This window comes from Danio rerio, chromosome 6 (genome assembly GCF_052040795.2).
Source record: "Danio rerio strain M-AB ecotype USA chromosome 6, GRCz13ab, whole genome shotgun sequence".
NCBI classification, from domain to species: domain Eukaryota; kingdom Metazoa; phylum Chordata; class Actinopteri; order Cypriniformes; family Danionidae; genus Danio; species Danio rerio.
The window spans coordinates 44,975,252-44,998,395 of NC_141026.1; the positions used below are offsets into that span (position 1 = coordinate 44,975,252).

The 23,144-nt window shown below is 35.3% G+C and overlaps 1 protein-coding gene across 3 annotated transcripts in view; it reads left to right on the plus strand.

Moving 5' to 3' along the window:
• The first annotated feature begins 6,382 nt into the window (after positions 1 to 6,382).
• The window catches only part of sema3fa (sema domain, immunoglobulin domain (Ig), short basic domain, secreted, (semaphorin) 3Fa), a 96,909-nt gene continuing 80,147 nt past the window's right edge, over positions 6,383 to 23,144 (plus strand). For 2 of the 3 annotated variants that reach the window (XM_087255570.1, XM_087255571.1), the window contains exons 1-2: positions 6,383 to 6,858; positions 7,589 to 7,758. In XM_087255570.1, the coding sequence (XP_087111696.1) occupies positions 7,614 to 7,758 (145 nt within the window). In that variant the 5' untranslated portion in view covers positions 6,383 to 6,858; positions 7,589 to 7,613. 3 annotated transcript variants of the gene reach the window in all.

Genomic DNA, 23,144 nt, shown 5'->3' on the forward strand with positions numbered 1-23,144 from the left:
AAATGTACCTTATAAATGACAAATTATATATTTTTTTTCTATGTAAAGTTTTTTTTTTCTACGTATTGACACTTCTCAACAAATAACAGATTTTTTTTGAAACCTTAATTTCCATGGTTGACTGTAAGAGTGAAAACACAACTAATCATTTTCACCAGCGAGGCTTATACAATGACAAATCCACTTTATATTTTGGTGGCCTTGACCAAATTATTGACACAATAACTAGGTTTTGAAGCATGAATGAAATGTTTTGGCGGAGTAACTACTTTTTGCAGACATTCATTAAGTTCTGATGTTCCAGCAAACAGTTTTGAGATTTGCACTCACAGTTTAGAGACTGTTTTGTAAAATGTGCCAAAGCAATTAAGAAAAACTGTAAACAACACAAAAGTCTTTTCCTCTGGTATTGCTTAAATTTACTATAAAATTACTGGCACTGCTTGAGAAAACGGAAGCCCTAATTTTTCAATTACAAAAATTATATTACTTTCCTTCATTGTCTCCACAGAAGTACATTCCCATCTCTGCAGGAAAACAGGATGTAGACAAATTTCCCTTGACCTCCACCTTTGAAGCAACTAAAAAGAAATCATGTCATTTCCTCCAATCCTTGATTTGAAGTGCTAAGTGTTTTTCCATACTACCCCAACGCTCTTCACAGGAGCCATCCGTTTCCCCAGACGTTTTCATTCTGTACTCACAGATAATGCCACGAATCCCACTAACAATATTCCATACGTTCAGCGCGCCCCATAAAAATCATCTGCCTCGCTTTGAATGTCATTTTGATTTGATCTAAATTACCCAACATCTGCTTGTACAATCTCAGCAGTTGATGATATTCTTAAATGAGATTATGAAGCGTCACAAAGAACCGCAGAAAATCATTCAGATAATTAATAAGTAGCAATAACCATACAGCACAGGCCTGCAGCTATAAATCACATGGAAATATTTCCACACAGACAATGGAAAATGAACTTGCGTGCGCATTTACTGAGCAAACATTTTGGGTTCGTGCACTAAATCAAACCCTTATTGAAATGAAGCACATCATTCGCACTAAATCCACCTCCATTCTATATCTTATGAAATAGATGGGAATATATACTCATGCTCATGCCGGCCTGTGCTTTGACTGACTGCTGATGCGGAGATAATGAGATGCTTCACTGAGCTGCGAGTGGTAATTGCTTTGGCTTGGTGCGAAAATCAAGGCCATTCTGTGTCTGCGTGTCATTGTCATCCTGGATCACACCTGTTATCTGTCTGCAGCCACACACTTACAGTTCACACACTCTCACTTACAGTACTCTTTTTTTTATTCGGGCATATTCAATGATACTGTTGTGTGTTTGGCTTTTGAAATTCGGGCCTAATGACTCGAGACTTCAGACTTTCTGTCTGTTTCCTTCAGTACACAAACACACACTCATGCTCCGCTAGAAGACAGTCAGGTGTTGAAAGGGAGAATTCTCTCTCTCGCTTATCTGCCAGTCTTCATCTGTGTCTCAATGGCCTCATCAGACAGAGAGCGAGAGCTTGCACACACATTCCTGCTTCAAAGAGAAATCAGAGATATATCAGCTATCACAGGGAAAAACTATGTGAGTTAGATTAGCTCTTGATTTTACCTCCAGAAATTCATTCATTCATTTATTTTCCTTTGGCTTAATTTATTATTTATCATTTCTTATTAATAAATCTTATTTAATTTATTATTTATCTTATTATTTATTTATCAAATCGATCTTATTTATCGCCACAGCAGAATGAACTGCCAACTATTCCAACATCTGTTTTACGCAGCAGATGCCCTTCCAGCCACAACCCAGTACTGGGAAACACCCATACACTCTCGCACTTACACGCACTCATACATTATGGCCACTTTTGTTTACCAAATTCACCTAAAGCGCATATCTTTGGACTTGTGGGGGAAACCGGAGTACCCGGAGGAAACCCACACGAACACAGGGAGAACATGCAAACTCCACACAGAAATGGCAATTGACCCAGCCGGGGCTCAAATCAGTGACCCTTTTGCTGTGAGGTGATAGTGCTAACCACTGAGCCACTGTGTTGCCAACTCCAGAAATATTTACTTAAAATGTATTATTAGGTTCATTATAATTTGTTATTAAATTTAATACTTTTTCTCCTTTTGACAAGCAAAATAGTTTGTGTAAAATGTTGCATGTTAAAGTGCACCTTTAAAGCCGTTACACACCATGCTGACGCAAAAAAACTAGCACAGACAAAACCCACTTGTGTTGTTGCTTCACATCTGATTCTATATGGACCAAAAATTGTGTGTGAACACAATAAATAGACAAAAGTCGACTAAAAAGAAAGAACGCGTTTTGCTTCTGCGTCTTTGCACCCGTGGATGGCAGTTTCTGTTTTCTTATTCACAACAGGGGACTAAAACTTCTGACCCACAGAAGTTAGCATTAAAAGCATTAAAAAGCCACATTCATTCATTCATTTTCCTTCGGCTATGTCCCATATTTATCAGGGGTCACCACAGCAGAATGAACCACCAACTATTTCAGCAGCAAATGTTTTATTCAATGGATGCCCTTCCAGCCACAACCCAGTACTGGAAAACACCCATACACTCATACACTACGGTCCATTTAGTTAATGCAATTCATATAGCAGGTTTATAGCACGTCTTTGTACTGTGCATGGGGCAAACTGGAGGAAACTCATGCGAACACAGAGAGAACATGCAAACTCCACACAGAAATGCCAAATGGCAAAGCCGGGACTCGAACCAGCGACCTTCTTGCTGTTAGGTGACAGTGCTAGCCACTGAGCCACTGTGCCACCCTTAAAAAAGCAACCTCACCCCGGAGGGATTCGCTCCTGCAAATATGTCTGATAATCTAATAATCTATATCACTTACTTGGTGGTTCACTTTGCTACATCACACTTGCGTTCTGATTTTGTTGCTGAATAACCAATCAGAACGCGGTATTCAGCTGATGGCCGGTTGCTGTTTTGATATGCTGAACCGGGGCAATGAATTCCAACGTTGACCAGAAGAGAGGCAATGTGTGGAACACACCAAATCAACTAGCCGGACCAAGGCTGACCAACAGAACGAAGAAGTCCAACAGCTCACTGTTGGCTTGGTGTATCCCAACACTTAAAAGCACTATAAGAACCTAAAAAGTAATTGACCTATAAATATCCTGTTTGAGAAATTAAATCTTTCGTATTAGTCTAAAAACAGCTTGACAGGTTGTGGAATGCACCACTTTACTTTCTTACACACACACACACACACACACACACACACACACACACACACACACACACACACACACACACACACACACACACACACACACATACACACAAAAAAACAGGTTGAAATAATTATGCAGGGCTTGCAAAATCTGGTAGCCGAAGTCCTGGGGCTATTGTTTTTCAGTCGGGCTACCAAAATCTATATACACAGTGCCTGATGGGTTCTCTAGATTGCAGTAATGTTGCATCATTAAAGTATGAGTAAAGTATTTTTTCCATGTGGTCACTAATGCTTTGTCTCTTATTACAGGTCATTTTATATGTATTTAGTATTTATGTGTTTTAACCGAAATAATAGCAGCACACAGAGTGGAGTTGAAAGTGGAGCTCAGTTGTTGACATGTGAAGCTTTGCACACTTTTATAGGCAATAAGCAACGAAACGATTCTCTTCATGCTATTTGTCATGTCATAGGACTGAATCAGGAATAAAAAGCAAGTGCTATAAAAATGGAACAGTAAGTGAAAGTTTTAATAAACCATGCCAGTCCAAACAGATATAAACTCCATTTAAATCCTTATATTGAGTCAGAACATTGCAACATTGACCACCTTTCTGTTTTAAATTTCTCTCGTTCTCACATTCTTATTACGCGCACACAGGCACTAAAAGAGTAAAAGAAAATAAATAAAATTCACAAATCTGTCAGTGAGAGTAGCTAATTAAAGGTTTGTATATTGTGGTTTGCATGTGTGTTTTGCAATCCATCCATTTATTTGATGAATAGCCCTGACTGGCATTTCTGTGGTCAGGCAATGGCTGCTTTGTACAAACTTAGTCAAACATCAGATTGTGCTTTTTTTTTTTTTTTTTGCACAAACTCTCTGACACAAGCATACATGCAAACTCTAGAGTTCACTCTGTGCTCGTGAACACACGCAAAATGGTTACGAGCGCATAATGCATTAAAATGAACCCATTTCTACAAAAAAGTCAGTATGTATATCACATAATCCTCTTGTGTTCTGCACTAACATTCCATTCTCACTCTGCTTTTGTCTCCTCGGGGCACATTTAATTCTTTGTGGTATTTATTTTATAATGACATGAAACCAAATACTAAAACATTCCATCGCACTGACAGATTCTCACAAAAAAAAAGAAAGCTATTGTGGATTAAGCTCATTCACAAAGCTGAATGAAAGCAAATGAATTTTGCACTGTAAATTTCCTTGATATATGAAAAATTGATTTTGAGCTGTAGATTATCTTATCCTGCCTTGGTCGCAAGACTGTTTTGCATGGTCTGAGAAGTGCCTGAGAAAAATATGTTGTCCTAATTCAGTGTCCAGGTTCATGCAGATGCAGTGCCAGTATCATGCTTCTGAAGTTATTTTTGTTACTTATTATGAAATAAAGGTCTCGCCTCAGAAAACTGAACTTTCCTGCCCTGTCAGCTCACTGTGTGCACTGGACATCACTTAATTATATATGAAGTGCAAAAAATAAATGATGAGCATGCAGCTTCACTGGTTTGTGGTAGGAATGGTTTGCATACAGGTATCACACAAAACCTGTTTAAAGGTTTTGTGAGGTTTGGAAAAGTAAAGGATTTAAAACTGCTAACACCATTATATCATTCCAACAGTATATGTACTTTTTTAAACATGTTTTTACAGCTATTTTATTTATTTTTTTGAGTCATTTGTTTTTCTTTTTTAGTATCTTCAGCAGAAAAGAAACCTCCACACCAAAAGCCAATAATTCAGGAAACATTTGAAAAACAAATCTTTTATACACCAACATCCAGTATACTATATACCTGAACAGTGCAGAGACTTACAGTATATGCAAAGAAAGAAAGATAAATAAGCCTTTTTAAGTAATGAAGGAATCTGTGTTTTTAAAACTATAATGAAACATTTTATTTTATTAACAATTATTCATTCGAATTATTTAGCCTGACAGGATTACGGTTACAAAATATTTGAAAAGTTTCTTAAAATAAAATATCAATTGAGATCAATGGGATAATGTTGCTTTTTTTACCCACACATTTAAAAAGGGACTTATTTTAGAGCAGTTATCGCAATATCATGATATTTTTATTCAAGGTTATCATGCCGTCAGAATCTCACACCAGCCCATGCCTAATCATGTTGAGTATTTTAATTAGGAGCAGTTTCCATATGTTTCATTGTTGGCAATGTGCATTTACCATGTCGTTTCCGTGGCTGCAAAATTGAACTTTATTTTCACCTAGTGATATTTTGCACATTTTAAATGTGTATATATATGTTGAATCATATCAACTTACTGATTACTGTATTAACAAAAACTAGTTTCAGATTCCTGTTTACAATTGTGACCTCTAATCTTTCAGTTTATGTGCTTGATGAACTTAATAAGTGTGTAAATAAGTAAAAAATATATTTCTTTAAATAAATAAATTAATAAATAGCTCAAAGATCATAAAAAAATGTGAGCCCCATGGCCAAACCAGTTTAGAATCGCTGGCACTCTCATTTGAAAGCATCTCCTAACTATCCTAACTAGTTTTTTTGATACTTATTTATTGTTTTACATTTTGCAAATGACTCTCATGAATTCTCAGTTAGTATAGTCTCATGCATGGAATAGCAAATAATCCAGGATTCATGAAATCTGTATTTTTGACAATCCTGCTCATTTTATTTACTGACCTTTGTATGCTGTATCTTATGCTAAAGAAATGTGCAGAGAGGTACACAGAAGTCGTTTGCTCCATGATGAGGGTAAAAGGCATTTGGTTTTGAAATTTCTTTTTTTTTAAATGCACTATTTTAATAATTTTATAATTATAATTATATACTATACTATAGGCTACTAATTATAATTATTATGTATATAGAATTATACACTTTAGTATAAAAGGGATTCATAAAATATATAACTGTATTATTAGCCTATAATTATATAGACGTTTCTTTTCATTCCTGAACAATGCATTGAAAAATGTTGTCTTGTATCTCCAAATAACTGTGGTACTGTAGTGAACGCGTGGAAGCGGCGTGGGCGTCGCCCAGGGTGATGGAGAGAGAGAGAGAGTGCGCGCGAGGCGAGCGCACGCGAGAGCCCTTCGTTTGCGTGTGATTTTGTCAAGATAAGCACCCGTATTACTAACATGTCTTGTGTTTTTGTTTTGATTTCACCGCATGTATTTGCAGTGCCTAATTGCGTTCCAAACATAAATGGGTGTTACTTTTAAGGTAAGTCTCCGCCCAGGGGGAGTAACAGCGCTCCATCCACCTGCCAGGCTACTTCAGCAGCAGACAGTCAGTAGACCTAAAGCGCGCGCGCTGCTGCTGCTGCTCCGTGGACAGAAATACACAACACGCGTTTAAAAACTCCGGAGGAAATACGCGCACTTCTTTTGAACTGGCACGGAATCACAGTCACATAAATTAGTTTAAAGGACCTACTACTTTGTGGACACGTGTATGCCGTTACTTTTAGCCGGACGCATTGTTTTTTCTGACCCTTTTCTTTGCGCTGGATTGCAAATGATTTGTTCACTGGGACACACAGGATCGATTGTCGTGACGGACGTCTTGTAGGTGAGTTCTGCGTTCATTTCAGCATATTTTATTAATTGTCCATTAATGTGTTTTTTATGGTTCATTGCACAATCATCTTCGTAAGTACTTGTTTGTACAAGCAGATCAGCAAAACTGTGGCTATCCTAATGTTTTACACTTTATTTTTAAGAGGATCAGTCCATTACACGCCACTCAAATCCGTTGGAAAAATATTTTGAATGGTTTATGGAGATATTTTTACTGGGGAAGATTATAACAGTGCTTATGATCACCGAGTTCATTTGCAAGTCATATGCTTATGGATCTGTTTGATTTGACTGGAATTATGAGAAGAAGAAAAAAACATGCCAGAGATCAGCCTGAGTAGCTTTTCACAGATTAAAGTTACTGATTTTATTGTTATTTTTTATTATATGTTGGTTGTTTGACACAATTAACCGAATAGCCATTATAATGCAATAGTGAAAATTATTATTTTTTATATTAATTGGGAAATTATGGCAAAGCTAAATATTTCTACATGGAATTTGGAGCAAAATTTTACCATTTGTTTGTAGTCTGAAATTGAGAAGACACATGAAACATAATAAAACAACAGCAGCAACTAACAAAACCCTGATTATCAGCCTAACTCTATTACCACTTAGCATTTAATCAGTAAAATCAAAATGCAAATATCAGGAACTCTTTGAGCACATTTATATCTGTCTAAGGCTGATCCTCACTCCCTCCATCCATCCCCATGCAGGACTGATAAATCTCTTGTGGGTTTTATGGATAAAGTGATCATGCAGGGAGCCGGGACTTTGGTGCTGGGGACCCTTCTGGTCTCTGTATTCTCAGCTGTCTCGGTCCACAGCAGCCCTTTGTCTTCCCTGCCACCCGCCTCTGTTCCACGAGTCTTCCTGTCCTTCAAAGGTAAGATGGGTTTCTGCATCTCTCACTGTTGCTCAGTCTGTGGGTGCCTACAGCCCCTGCTGGAGATGACAACCACTGCTTTCCTGTTCAGATTAATATATATTGACAAACAGCTGCTGCTGATATGATAAAGATGGCAAAGGAAGTATTATGTACTTTATTATATTATTTAATAATATAATATCCAGGGTACCAGAGTCTTGTATATTAAAGGGATAGTTCACCTAAAATGGAATGTACTCACCTTCAAGTGGAATGTTCTGTTGAACACAAAAGAAAATGATTTGAAAAATGTTGGAAGCCCATGAGTGTTGACTTCCATAGTAGGAAAAACAGATATTATAGAAAGTCAATGGTTAAAGGTTTCCAGCATTCTTCAAATTATCTTCTTTTGTGTTTAACGGAGAAAAAAACACATGTTTGTGACAGGTTTGTGTTCAGTTTTGGGTGATCTATCCCTTTAAATTTCAGTGCTTCTGTTCTATTGTAGCATTGGGGAAAATGATTTAGTTTTTTGGGAATATTGCTGAGCAAGCTGCTTCCTTTCTTTGGTTACCTGTCTATTTCACCTTTCTAATTCAAGGAGTTTTCACAGTCTGCTGCCTGAACTAATTTTCCTTTCTGTTGGCCGTTATTGTGTTTCTTTAATTGGTTTTTCGAACACTCTTTGGAGTTGAGCGTGTCTACCAGAAAGAACCTAAATTCAGAATTTGCAAGACTGTGAGTTTAGCCCTTACTGAGGGAATTGGATTTCATGTTGGGTCTGTTGAGGTTCATGCGTTGCTCGTGGTTGGCTAAGCAATGCAATTAGTTTTTAGTTCTGAAATAGTATTTCCCTTGGGATTCTCTGAACTGTTTTCTTTCTTTTTTTCTGAATATCCATGTTCTTGGTAGTTGCCCATTTTCCAGTACTACGCATCCATGATTCTTAGTATTCTCAGTAGGGCAATATGACATTTTATATCATATGGGCAAAATAAAAAGTCTATTGTTTTATATTATGCTCTATCAATTATTTACTGGTGTCACAAAATACTTTTTTTTTTACGGTAATACTTTTTCATAGTTTATATGAGTGCAGTATTACACGCTATTACCGTGATTCGGACAAAAACTTAAGTAACAGAATTGTGTGAAAGTTGCAATCTTGAAAGTACAATGTTCACATTTTGCGTTTTATTAGACAATATGTTTTTATTTTGATGTTGGGCCTTTAATCATTCATTTTTTGAAAGTATTTTTTTATTGTATTCATTTTTATTTTATATTTCAGAAGTGCCCTGAAGTTCTAAAAAAAGTGAGAGATATGAACACATTTGCATTTCTGATTACATTATCATAGGGCTGGGCTGATAAACAATATCATCCATAACAATGATAAGCTCTGAACTTTTTTACTCTATATAGATCTAAGAGCCAATCGCACAGCAGAAATGTGCAACTATGAAAATCTAAAAGTGTGTTGATATTAAAGATGTACCAAATTTTCGACCACCGAAAATGTATCAGCTGAAAATATGTTATTTAATGGACCCTCTAATTTTTTTTGGCTTCAGTCATTGTTGGGTTACTCTTTTTATATCTGGAAGCGTTAACAACTTATATCGAATTGTATATATTGTTATCGTTCAATATAGAAAATAATTATTGAGATTGTATTTTTGCCATATCACCCACCCCTACTTTAATATGTAACAAAGAAATAGTCCTTTATACTGTATCTGGTCAATGTACAGTTGAAGTCAGAATTATTAGCCCCCTGTGATTTTTTTTCTTTTTTAATTATTTCCTGAATGATGTTTATCAGAGCAAGGACATTTTTACAGTATGTCTGATAATATTTTTTTCTTCTGGAGAAAGTGTTTTGTTTTTTTTCCGGCTAGAATAAAACCAGTAAAAAAAATAAAAAAAAAACATTTTAAGGTCAAAATTGTTAGCCACTTTAAGCAATTTTTTTCCCGATAGTCTACAGAACAAACCATCGTTATACAATAGCTTGCCTAATTACCCTAACCTGCCTAGTTAACCTAATCAACCTAGTTAAGCCTTTAAATGTCACTTTAAGCTGTATATTCGTGTCTTGAAAAATATCAAGTCAAATATTATTTATTGTCATCATGGCAAAGATAAAACAAATCAGTTATTAGAAATGAGTTATTAAAACGATTATGCTTAGAAATGTGTTGAAAAAATCTTTTCGTTAAACAGAAGTTGGGGAAAAATTAAACAGGGGGGCTAATAATTCAGGGGGATTAATAATTCTGACTTAAGCTGTATGTATAAACTATCAACTAATTAAATTTACAGAAATGGTAATATATCGTGATACATACAGTATAATTATCAGGTTATGCAATGACTTATATCGTGATATGATATTTTTGTCATATGGCCCAGCCCTAGTTCTCAGCTATTCAAATTAAAATGCAGAATTGGTTTTTAAGCTAAAAGTATATGTTTACAGTCCTTCATCCAAATATGGAATTTTAATACTGTATATCATGTTTATGTGGTTGGTTTCCCAGGCCCTTTATGTGCAGTCATAGTGTTCTTCTGTCAGTCAGCATTGACACTGAGCACTCTTGACTGCCAAGATATACACTGGAGACATACTATATGCATGTACAGGATAGGATATCCCATCTTATGATCTAAAAAAAAAAAACATTTTTCTGGAATCAATCATAACACTCTAATGCAACTAAAGTTTGAAATCTGCATTGTGTAAGATGTAGAGGAAGTCCTTTGGATTGATGATCGTTTTTACTTCTCGCTATTTCTGTTCCTCTGTCCAAAAAGCTTTGACTAAACACTTGAATCATGTTCCTCCCTTGAGAGTGAACGTCTTGTGAAGACGGCTACATTTGTTTAGAGCTTATACTCGCTAAACATTCTGTTCTCTCGCACAAACAGCCTCGGGCTTAATGGGATCTTGTTTTGGTTTTGTAATTGTCATTAGAAAATCATTATGAGGGCTAACCAAAACCCAGGCTTTGGTTGTAATTGCATGCCTCAGTGCCTGTAGTCTTTGAGACACACAGGACATCCTGTTATATATCCCTCTCAGTTACTTAAATGTGACTGTTCATGCCATGAGGTCATCGTCTGTTCACTGCTTTTAAACTGGGTTGGTGCCATTTAGAGTTGCATTGCATCCAATTCATACTGGTCAGACGTTTGAAATAAGCTTCATGTGTTCATCAGGACTACATGATTTGAGTAAAAATACAGCAGAAACTGTAATGTTGTGAAGTAGTGTTATTACAGTTTAAAACATGTATTTTAATTGTAATATTTTTCTGTGTGTTTTGTATATAAATACCCACTCCCCCTCATAATTGTAAAGCAATTGGCTGTATGACCATATACAATAAATGCTCTATATCAGTGGTTCTCAAACTGTGGTACGTGTACCACTAGTGGTACGCAGGCTTCCTTTAGTGGTACGCGGAGGAATGAAATGTCATGTACATGCTACACACATTTAAAAATTTATCATAAATGATCGATATAATATGCCACATATGACATATAGCCTATATTTCTAAGGTAATCTGCCACGTTTTTTTAACTGTGCAGAGTTGTAGCTGCTTTATTGGGCCGACTACGCTACTGTATTTCAATACTGCTCATTTTGGTGGTACTTGGAGAGACTATTTTTTTCTGAGGTGGTACTTGATGAAAAAAGTTTGAGAACCACTGCTCTATATAAATACACATTACATTGCATTTTACACTACTGTATTTACTTTATAACAAAGCTTATTTTTAGCAGCCATTTCTCAAATGTAACATGGCCCTTCAGCCACATATTTATGTTATTATGCATTTTATGTGCACAATTACAAGTTTTTATTAAAAAACTTTCAGCCATTTGCCTCTAATATGACACAGCATGTTAAACTTCTCTTAACAACATAAAAATATAACTGATGCTAGTGTGCTGTATTTCCTAAAATTATAGTTTTTAAAGAAATGAAATGCTGTCTTGATTGACTAAGTTTTGTAAAAAGTTTAAAAAGTGGAAGTTTGAAGGTTTATTAGTCTGGATGGTTGGATGGATGGTTGGACAGATGGACAGATGAAAGGACAGGCAGATAAACAGACAGACAGATAGATAGATGGATGGATGGATGGATGGATAAATAAACGGATACAAAGCATATATATATAGATAGATAATGTATATTGTTAGATACTGTAGATAGATTAATATATTATGGACAGATTTATTAGTCTGAAAGGATGGATGGATGGATGGATGGATGGATGGATGGATGGATGGATGGATAAATGGATGGATGGTTGGATGGATAGATATATAGATGGATAGATAGCATATTTATAAAGACAGATACTGTATATAATTAGATACTGTAGATAGAGTAATATAATATGAACAGATTTAGTAGTCTAGATAGATAGATAGATAGACAGACAGACAGACAGACAGACAGACAGACAGACAGATAGACAGACAGATAGATAGATAGATAGATAGATAGATAGATAGATAGATAGATAGATAGATAGATAGATAGATAGATAGATAGATAGATAGATAGATAGATAGAGAGATGGATGGATGGATGGATGGATGGGTGGGTGGATGGATGAATAGATGGATGGATGAATAGATGGATGGATGGACGGATGGATGGATTGATGGATGTATATTTCTACTATGTATATAGATAGATTTGAAAGGACGGACGGACGGACGGACGGACGGACGGACGGACGGACGGACGGACGGACGGACAGACAGACAGACAGACAGACAGACAGACAGACAGACAGACAGACAGACAGACAGACAGACAGACAGACAGACAGATAGATAGATAGATAGATAGATAGATAGATAGATAGATAGATAGATAGATAGATAGATAGATAGATACTGTAAATAGAGTAATAAAATTATAGATGGACAGATTTCCCTTTTTAGTTCAGGATTGCACAACACTGTTGTTTGAATGCTAAAGTGTTTGATACAGTTATAAGAGCAATGATTTCATGCATGAAGCTTGACGTTATAATTTCGCCAGAGGTCTGGTTTAAAAAATGAAAAATAAAAAAAAAAACTGTAAAAACAAAAAAACTAGAAAGAAGAAATGAATACCTTTTGAGAAATCCTCCCTTGGGGGATTCTGGTATAATTCAGGTATTAATCCCTCATGCAAGCTTGAACACACACACACACATAATGTGGTTCACCAAGATCACTGTCTTTCTGAAAGATAGTTATTCTCCAGTATGAGCATGCAGGGAGCGAGGGCAGGGAACGCAGCCAGACAGAGTCAGTTTTCGGCTCTGAGGGAGGACTTGGCTGCTGTCTGCGGTGTCGGTGAGTTAAGAGAGCAGATACTGGTGTCTTCTTAGTACCCTTATGCATTACAGACAGTTCAGACCACAAGAACATCCCTGGAAGCCCAATCATCTGTGAAGCTCAAGGTCTAGGGCTCCGCAGACATGACTTATTACAAGTTCAGACCCTTTCCTATGGCTCTTTTCCACTTTTATGGGAGTGACTATGATGTATTAACGTTTGCCCTTCTCTTTCACACGCACACACTGCTTTTAAATCTCCACTTTCTCATGTATCTCTGCAAGCCTGGGATTTACATGCTAAAAGGTAGCCCAGAGGACTTATGAGGAGTCACATGACGGCACGAAAGTTCATTTCTTTGCAAATGAGCCTCACATAACTCCTTATTTTTGGACATGACAGTGAATTTATGGGAATGTTTATGTGTATTATATCACTTTACAGTGGTTAGGAGACGTCAGGGATGATTCAGGGAGGAATGCTGTGTGTAAATTTGTAGTTTTGTGATGTGTATGTCTGAGTGTATATGTATGTGTGGTCTTGTTTGTGAGGACTTAACGCAGAATGCGCACAGACTCAAAGGGACTTGTGTAAACATGATTATAAATCAGACAGAATGAAGAATTTTGAAAATGTAAAAATGCAGAGTATTTCCTATGAGGGTTGGGTTTAGGATAGAATGCAACAGTCAACACTTTAAGTGGTTCATAATATATATCGTTTCAATGTCGATATCTCAATGTGCGAATCTGCAAGGCACATTCTAGGATGTCAAGCGATTTCAAGTGAATTTAAAATATTTGAACACACAAAATTATAAAGTTTGTCACTTTAACAAAAACGAATTATTCATACAATGAAGACTGTACCATTTTATTTTACGCTTGATTATTGAATTTCTGAACCTCAGCGTTTCAGTGGAGCTCAGGAATCCACTGAAAACCATAAAGTGGTTTATTTAATTTTTATCTAATTTTGTTCAATTTTTTTATTCGTGCTTTAATTTATTTTGTGTCTGTGTATGTATATATATATATATATATATATATATATATATATATATATATATATAAATAACAGTTCTGTCTGGTTCTTGAATCTGATTGGCTGATAGCTGTGAGATATTAAAGGAATATCAGCACTCGTACAGCCTCTTCACCCTTGTGTATTACTCCGCCCACACGAGTGGCAAACAGAGGACTACAGTTTGACAAATATTGCAGCTGTTGGACAACATAATGTACTTTTGAGGATTTTTTAGGCAAGAATTTAGTTGTTTAGATTGCAACTATGCAGTTTATTTCCAAGAATAGTGCCTATTTTAAATATTCATCATTTCAGACATTCAGCGCGTAGGCAGCAATCAGCCTGTCATATTGAGCAGAGCAAAGACGGTTGACGTTCCACCTCAAGATGGTGACAGAAACCGCATAATAAGTCCTTAGGGAGAAAAACAGCATTACGTGTCAAACTACAGTTAAACAAATCATTACAGAACAGGTAAATGACATTCTAAGTCGATCTCTGTCTTTTGCACAGCTACTTGTAGTGCTGTATTTATACCATAGCAATCTTGTAGTGTTTGCTTTTCTATGGCTTTTTTGGGGGTGAATTATTGTGATCTCCCAATTAGGGTTGTAACGGTATGAATTTTTTACGGTATGATAATCGTCTAAAACAATACCACGGTTTGACGGTTTCGCGGTATACGGTATTAAATAGTAATTCTCATAGCAAAGACCCTGAAAAGAATAAGAACACGTTTTCTGACTGAACAAAGGTTTTATTTCAACAAACTTTTGAAAGAACCATTTTAATAGAACTATAGAAGTCTTTTATAAAAATAAACTGAAAAATCTCCCATTTTAATAAATTAAATTAGAAGGAATAAACAAGCAGGGTCTTTTAAGATTAGACAAAAATAAACTTAAACTGTCCTTCCTTATAAGCAGGATAAATGGGAGACCAAAAGTGCAATACCAAGTTTATGGCTGTAAACATGTATTTAAAGCATTGTTTTTTTCAGTCTAGGTTGTGATGAAGAAATGTAAGCATGTTGAGATTTTCAGGACTTAATCTTGACCGCTGAGGTGAGAGAATGTGTCCACTTGTACAATGAACAAATAAAAAAATAATAAATAATGTGTCAAAGTCCAAATAAACATGGTGCAAATCCTCAGTAAAAAAATAGATATAAATATTTACTATACTATAAATAGTTACATAACGAAACTAGATTCAATATGGAACATCCTTAGGTTTTATGTGCCAGCATGGATATGGTTGTCTGTGGATATGGATTTGGATATGGTTGTATGCAATGCAGACAAACAGCTGCACCTTCATTTGCGTCTTTTGAAAACAGCAAGAGCAGCAGTTCGTCTTTGCTGTGTCACTGTTTTGTCATGTTTCTGTGCTGCTGTGCATGCAAAAGTACTTAGTATGAGAATTATTTCATGCAAAACTTTTTTTTTTTGCGTTTTATTTAGCCGCGCAGAAATGTATGTCTCTCATTCCGTGTTGTTCAAAAAGCTCAGTGTTGGTCCACATACAAAAGTGAAACCTATGCTTATTGGTTGTGATATAGCGAGTTTGAACCAATCTGGGCATGGAGGAGGGACAATGCATCAATGTATCATGTCTGGTTTGTCCGGAGACACAGTGACGAGCGTTTCTTTGTCAAATCAGCGTTGTCAAATTTTGATGACGTAACCGCACTGATTCCGGAGCCTCTGAAAGTCCGCGAATGTTATGTGATACAGCACTGGAAAGCTGAGATTCTCTTTTTTATGCCAATCTTTGAATTGTATGAATCAGATCAGCGGATCAAAAGTTATTAAACATTTAAGAGCAATACTTATTTTTAGCCGCGGGCGCCTGTCTCGGTCTTTAAGGGTTAAAACCGTTGATATGCAATTGTTCATGGTATGATAATCGTGCACGTTCAAATCGTGGTAAACCGTCATACCGGTATATTGTTACAACCCTACTCCCAATTGAAACCAAGAAATACTGGGAAAACCCTGGGAAAGCCTTATAATCTTAAAATGTGAGCAGAATCACCTATTTTGTAATCACTTTAGACATTACGCTAGAGAATCATTCAAATACTACTTCTAAAGTGACGTTTGTGAAGTAGCATCCCTTTCTGCTGTTCTTCAAACTCTCTGATTATGCCGTCGAACTGTTGCATAAATGCAGTATCACACTCATAGCAGTGCAACATGGCTGTATATTGTCACTGGTGGGAAACTAAGGCATACACCTGTGGCCTTGAGCCAAAGCCTGCCTCCCACCAGTGCCAATATACAGCCACATCGCACTGCTACTCGTGTGAAGTTGCTCATTTATAATTTTGTACATTTTATGCAGATGCACTCTCTTAAAAATCATCAAATATAAAATTATGAATTCTTTCCAGAGTCATCTTGAGAAACTATATTCATATTGCAATATATATATATATATATATATATATATATATATATATATATATATATATATATATATATATATATATATATATGTGTGTGTGTGTGTGTATGTGTATATGTGTATATGTGTAAGACCCATTGCTTGTCTTAGGACTATTTTAAAAAACAATTCAAATGTCGAATACTGTATTTCGTACAGTATAAAAATCATGATTTCTATGGGAAGTCCCCACATGTGCGTGTGCATGTGCGTGTGTGTGTGCATGCATGCGTGTGTGTGTGTGTGTGCGTTTGTGTGCGTGTGTTTGAAAATGGTGCCATGGGTGATGTTTGAGCACATTGTTTTAATTTAAATTCCATCGGTAGATTCTCTGAGGGACAGAGTGCTTATTGCTCAATTTAGACAAATGTTCTCAGACCAAGAGCACTTTAAAGTAAGTATCTCATGCTGCATTAGAACTACTAGGTGAGGCTGATGGCGATGCATGAATTATCACAGTTAAATACAGCTTTTAAGCTAGTGTGCTTCACTTTTTTTCTGTGCTGTTCTTGTTAACACCTGGATAGGGTGCTTTTGAAACACTGAAACAGCCCTTCTGCCGTAGGTGATCATCTGTGTGGTTTTCTAATGGGAGATTGTAAAAGCTCATTGTCTCTGCTTTGAGAGCTTTAGGAGTTATCATATAAGGCAACGTGCTTATAAATCCTCTCTGTCCCATATATACTTCCCTGACCCAGAAATGTTTTTTTAACAGTTTGCAGAAACAGAACAGAAATTCACAGTTTTTTCCAGATAGCAGAAAAAGACCTAAATGAGACATTTTTTTCTTTAAATAAAGCAAATAGACTATTTAGAAAAACAAAATAAATAAATATTTAATAAAGAATGAATGAAAATGTAAAAGTGATGTTATAATATACTACTATTAAAACCTGTATGCAAGCTTAAATGTTTATGTCAGTTTCAGTTGTTACTGGTATTGGGAGAAAAGAATAAGATAAGCCTAACTTATCCAGACCTCACACTACACACCAGCTGATTGGTGGAGAGGAGACGATGAAGCCAATTATGTTATGAGCCAGTGAAAAAGACAATTATGATATGAGGAAACCCCAACTCTTTTTCGAAGGACATCCTGGGATTTTTAACGACCTCAGTTTAACGACAAAGCAAAGCAAATCTAATGTTTCTGCTTCCAACGGCTTTCTGATATGTGGAAAATTACACTCAAAATAAGAAATATATATATATATATATATATATATATATATATATATATATATATATATATATATATATATATATATATATATAGTTTAGCAAATTTTTAGTTTTTTTCAAAGTACTGCGTAATTTAACTTTAAATTAAAACTTTAAAATAATCTTTATCCTATATCAAAAATATTTATTGTGCTCAAGAAAATAATTACATTCACACAAAGTAAAAAATAGCGCTTTCTATATAGACCACTTGGTAAAACTTAGATTTTTAATGTAATTTGTTACTTAACTAAACTAAATTCATAAATTTTCCTCAAATTATAGTTTTGACCTGGTTAAAACTAACTGAAAAATTGTATTTAATACTAATCAAAATATTTATTCTGCAAAAGGAAAATAAAATTACATTTACTCAAAGGTAAAATATTGTGTTTATAGACCATGGATTCATTTAATTATTTTGGTTCAACTTATAAATTTGCTTTGGAAAAGAACATCTTTTTTTTTTTTTTTACTAAAATCAAAGTAAAGTTTTTATTTTGGACTAAACTACAATAAAAACATGCAACATTAGTCTATGCTTGCTAGTTGTTTTTAATTTAAAATCTGAGGTAAACTATCTGCTGGAGCTTTCAGTTTGGCTATAAATGTGAATCTAGATGGCAATCAAACTCGCATTAGAAATCCATAAATTAATTATCAGTAATTTTTTATGTAGTCACATGACATAAAAGCTGATGGTTTAAAGTAAAAATAGTACTTTAGGGAAAAGTTTTTCTTTTATTAGTGTGTTTTTTTTCTCCTTTTTTTGCATTAAGGCAAACTGAATAAAACCATAATTTCTCACATAATCCTCTATAAAAAAATGTACTTTGAATGAAATACCAAGTAGTTTCACTTTTTCAGTGTATCTAGAGGTTTAAATATAGATTTGACCCAGGCACAGTATATATGTGTGTTTTTGTCTGTGCTGGGGGGTTTATCTTCAAACAAAACCTAAAAACAGCCTATTTGAGGTTGTCAGAGGCTGGGGTTGTGACCCGAAAAAAACAGAAGCAGGTCATTGTGAGGGTGATCTGTCCTTGCTGTGTGCTAACAGATTCCTGCTAAATGCCTGTAGTGCTAATCTGCAGCCCCATTTAAAAGCATTTAACTCTGTTCTAGCTGTTCATTTCATTATTTTCAAATAAACACCTGGATGTATAATTGGCCATGCCTGAAACAGCAGAAGAGAACTGCTATACAAATATATCCAAACATCCAATTAGACCATTACAATAATGCAGTGAGAACATTATCTCCAAAACAGCGACGGAAAACATTCGCCGCTTCAGCTTCCAATATTGTTTTGTTTTTTCTGGAATGTGTCGCAATTAACATCTCATCACATTTTTTTAATTCTCTGGCTTTCTCTTGTCTTGTTGGTGTATCCATCCATTGCATTGTTCAGCTGAGGGTTATGCTTTGATTGTTTGAAAAAGCTTGTTTCTCTGTTTGCTTTTAACAATTCTCAATTTATATTTTTATGCAAACTGGTTTGGCCTTAAGTATTTTATTTATTGGTGTTGTCAGAAGATGTTCAAGAAAGAAAGAAATCAAGACATTCAGAGAAAATGACTAGGAGTGATCTGTCTTGAAAGTTTTTCATTTTATGGTAATGGATTTGTGTGTGTTGAGCATCAATTAAGACAACATTAACACCTGTCAGCTTTAACTGTGGATAAACCTGGATATTTTTGAGCTAATTTCATCTTTCGGGTTTAAAATAATTTTATGGGGCGGGATCAAAATCGATGATGTAGCGCCTATCTACCTGTCCAGTGATGAGGTGTTGGTTTCTCATTATTATTCATAGCTGAGTTTTGTTGTCCTATGAGAAGACCCTGCTTCTTCATCATTCATAAAAGCATGTGCTTTCCGAAGGCAAGGCAGACCTGCCAAGCTGTGAGACCATGTCTGCGCACGGCACACAGTATTTAACCGTTGATGAAGGGTCGTATGTGCTTGTTTTCCTGATCCATAGGGTTTGTTGCATGGATTTCCCCGCTATGCTGTTTGGGCCGATACAGCAAAGCTGTTGGTTTGCAGCAAGCATTTTCATCGGGAGAGCTGTAGGGGAACTGGAGAATGGCAGACTTTGTCTTTTATCAGTTGAGTTTGTTACCATTCAGACACATCACCTATCCGTGCTGTCATGTTTGCCTATGTTTAAAATCCTCCAGATTACAGAAATAGACGAATGACATGTGTAGCAGGGTATTTAATTACTTACTGTATTTTTCTATGCATTTAGAGTTAGGGTTAACTTTATGAACTATAAAATCATGCGTCACGATTTGTGTCTCATTTTGTGAGCCAACTGACAACAGTTGTTCGCTCCCCTCTTTTTCCCCTGCTCTACTGGCCACACCCACTCCTCCCTCTGCCACGCTTATCATGAAGCATTTTTTCAAGGTAGACTTGAACTGAAAGAGAGGGGGGGTTTCATGGCCCTTTAATGTAGCATAAACTGTATTACTGAACCTAAAAGAATAAAAAAATTTACATTCACCAATATTTTCCATGTTGTTTCTGATTGGATAATAAGCAAATAATAAAAACCTTAATTTTACTTAATCAAAACCTTAATTAAACTTACCAAACTACATTTTTTAATGTATATATACAAAGCTCAATGGAAAAAAAAAAAACTAATTAAAAAATCCATTTTTCTCTGTATTTGTAATTTATAGTTAAGTGTTTGAGGAACATAATTTTAGTTTTGTTTCAAACTGCTGGTTAAATTGCTTCCAAACTTGACATAAAATGCACTGTTGAGGATAAAATAACAATTTGTCCAAGTTACAAAAAAGATCCCATGTTTTCAGACATTTTTTCCACACAAATTTTTTAACTTTAGAGTTGTTAAAAAAAGTATTTTTTGGTGGAATAACAAAGGTTTTCAATCACAGGCACAGCACATGAAAACATTTGTTATTTTGTCCAGTTGTCATTCCTGGTTCTTTGTTACAGTATTTAATAACTTTGCAAGCAATTTCTGAACTGAAGTTCAGTCGTTCATTCGTTCATTCATTCATTCATTCATTCATTCATTCATTCATTCATTCATTCATTCATTCATTCATTCATTCATTTTCCTTCGCCCTAATCCCTTTATCAATTAGGGTTTGCCACCGCGAAATGACCGGCCAACTTATCCATGTCTTATCCATCCCATCCAACTTATATGTTTTACACAGCGGATGACATTCCAGCTGCAACCCAGTACTGGGAAGTACCCATAAACTCACATTCACACTCATAAACTAAAGCAAAATTAGTTTATTCAAGTTCACCTGTACTGTGACTGTTGGGGAAACTGAAGCACCTTGAGGAAAACCATGCGAACGCTTGGAGAACAAACAAACTCTACACAGAAATGCCATCTGGCCCAGTTGAGAATCAAACCAGCGACCTTCTTGCTGTGTGGTAGCAGTGCTAATCACTAAGCCACCGTGCCACACTGAACTGAAGTCATTCTCTGACTTTTATTATACAGTACGTATAATGTAAATTCAAGCATTAAAACATTTTTCATTCCTTGTGTTAGAGAATGAAAGAAAGAAAGAAATACAAGAACTAAAAATTGTTCAATGTCCTTTAACCTTATACTATAACACATATTCTACGCTCAGTACTTCCCACTCAGGACATGATTAGGTTTATCCTTCATGTTGTCTTTACCTGGCTCTAACTGGGTCAATTGCAGCACTAGAGACTTCACTAAGTGCTTCCTTCTGACAAAGCACACAGATACAGAGAGAATGAGAAAGCATATGTGTGTGTGTGTGTGAGAGAGAGAGAGAGAATGAGAGCCCCGCAGCAATCAATGTCTCTCTGAAAGATGAACCTACTTCAACCTGCCAAGATATGCCTAGGAGAACTGCTCAGACAGAGGGTGAGACACTAACTCTTTCAGTCCTGCTCTAACTAACAGCTGCATAGAGACTGTACCGCCATTCATTTTCAATCATTACTTCAGCATTCTGCTCACCTGTGGGACTGATGGGAAAGTATTGGGAAAAAACGGTTCATCTGTCTTTAGGCCCAAATGTACTTTGGTTTTTATGTGAATTCTAGGCTCTGTGATGCAAGTTTGGTCATCAGGAAAGTACAATATGTACAGTACAGTACAGTATATTACTTCTTGCTGTGAGGCGATGTAGTGCTACCCACTGTGCCACCGTGACGCCCTAATCTTTATTAATAACAGCAAAGTAGTCCATGTTCTTAGTATGCTACCAGCTTTTCTTTTGCAGAAATATGACCACATTTGTCTTTCCTGACCCTTTGACTTTCTGCATGTCTTGATCTTTCATGATTTTGTTTAAAAGTGTTTAAAAAGTGTTCTCCAGGCTGCAGGACCCCAATTATATTATCTTCTTGCTATATACAGCAAGAATCAATATCAATAAGCAGCATATATGCATATACGTTGAAAGACACAATTTCAACAGTTTCTTAAATGATCTGAAATTATGCAGTTAGAACTATATACAAATAATGGTAATTATCACCACACATTCTTGAAAAGATAGTTTAACCAAAAATTAGCTGATTATTAGTAAATGGGTCCTAGCAACCAGCAACCAATAAAAAAATAAATAATAATAAATAAATAAACAATATATGAAATATATATATATATATATATATATATATATATATATATATATATATATATATATATATATATATATATATATATATATATATATATATATATATATATATATATATATATTATAATTTAAGTCAGAATTATTATCCCCTCTTTAAATTTGTTATTTATTTTTAAATATATCCCAATTAATGAATGAATCCCAAATGTTTAACAGAGAAAGGAAACTTTCACAGTATGTCTAATAATATATTTTCTTCTGGAAAAAAGTCTTATTTGTTTTATTTTGGCTAGAATAAAATCAGTTATTAATTTATTATGCACCATTTTAAGGCCAAAATTATTAGCCACTTTAAGCTAAAAATTTTTAAGTCTACAGAACAAACCATCGTTATACAATAACTTGCCTAATTACCCTAACCTGACTAGTTAACATAATTAACCTAGTTAAGCATCTAAATGTCACTTTAAGCTGTACAGAAGTGTCTTGAAAAATATCTAGTAAAATAATATTTACTGTCATCATAACAAAATTACAATAAATTAGTCATTAGAAATGAGTTATTAAAACAATTATGTTCAGAAATGTGTTGAAAAAAATCTCTCCGTTAAACAAAAACTTGGGGGAAAAAATTAAACAGGAGGTCTAATAATTCAGGGGGGGGCTAATAATTCTTACTTTATATATAGCTGAACATGGAAATGTTTCAACACTAATCTTATACTTTAAATGAAGAG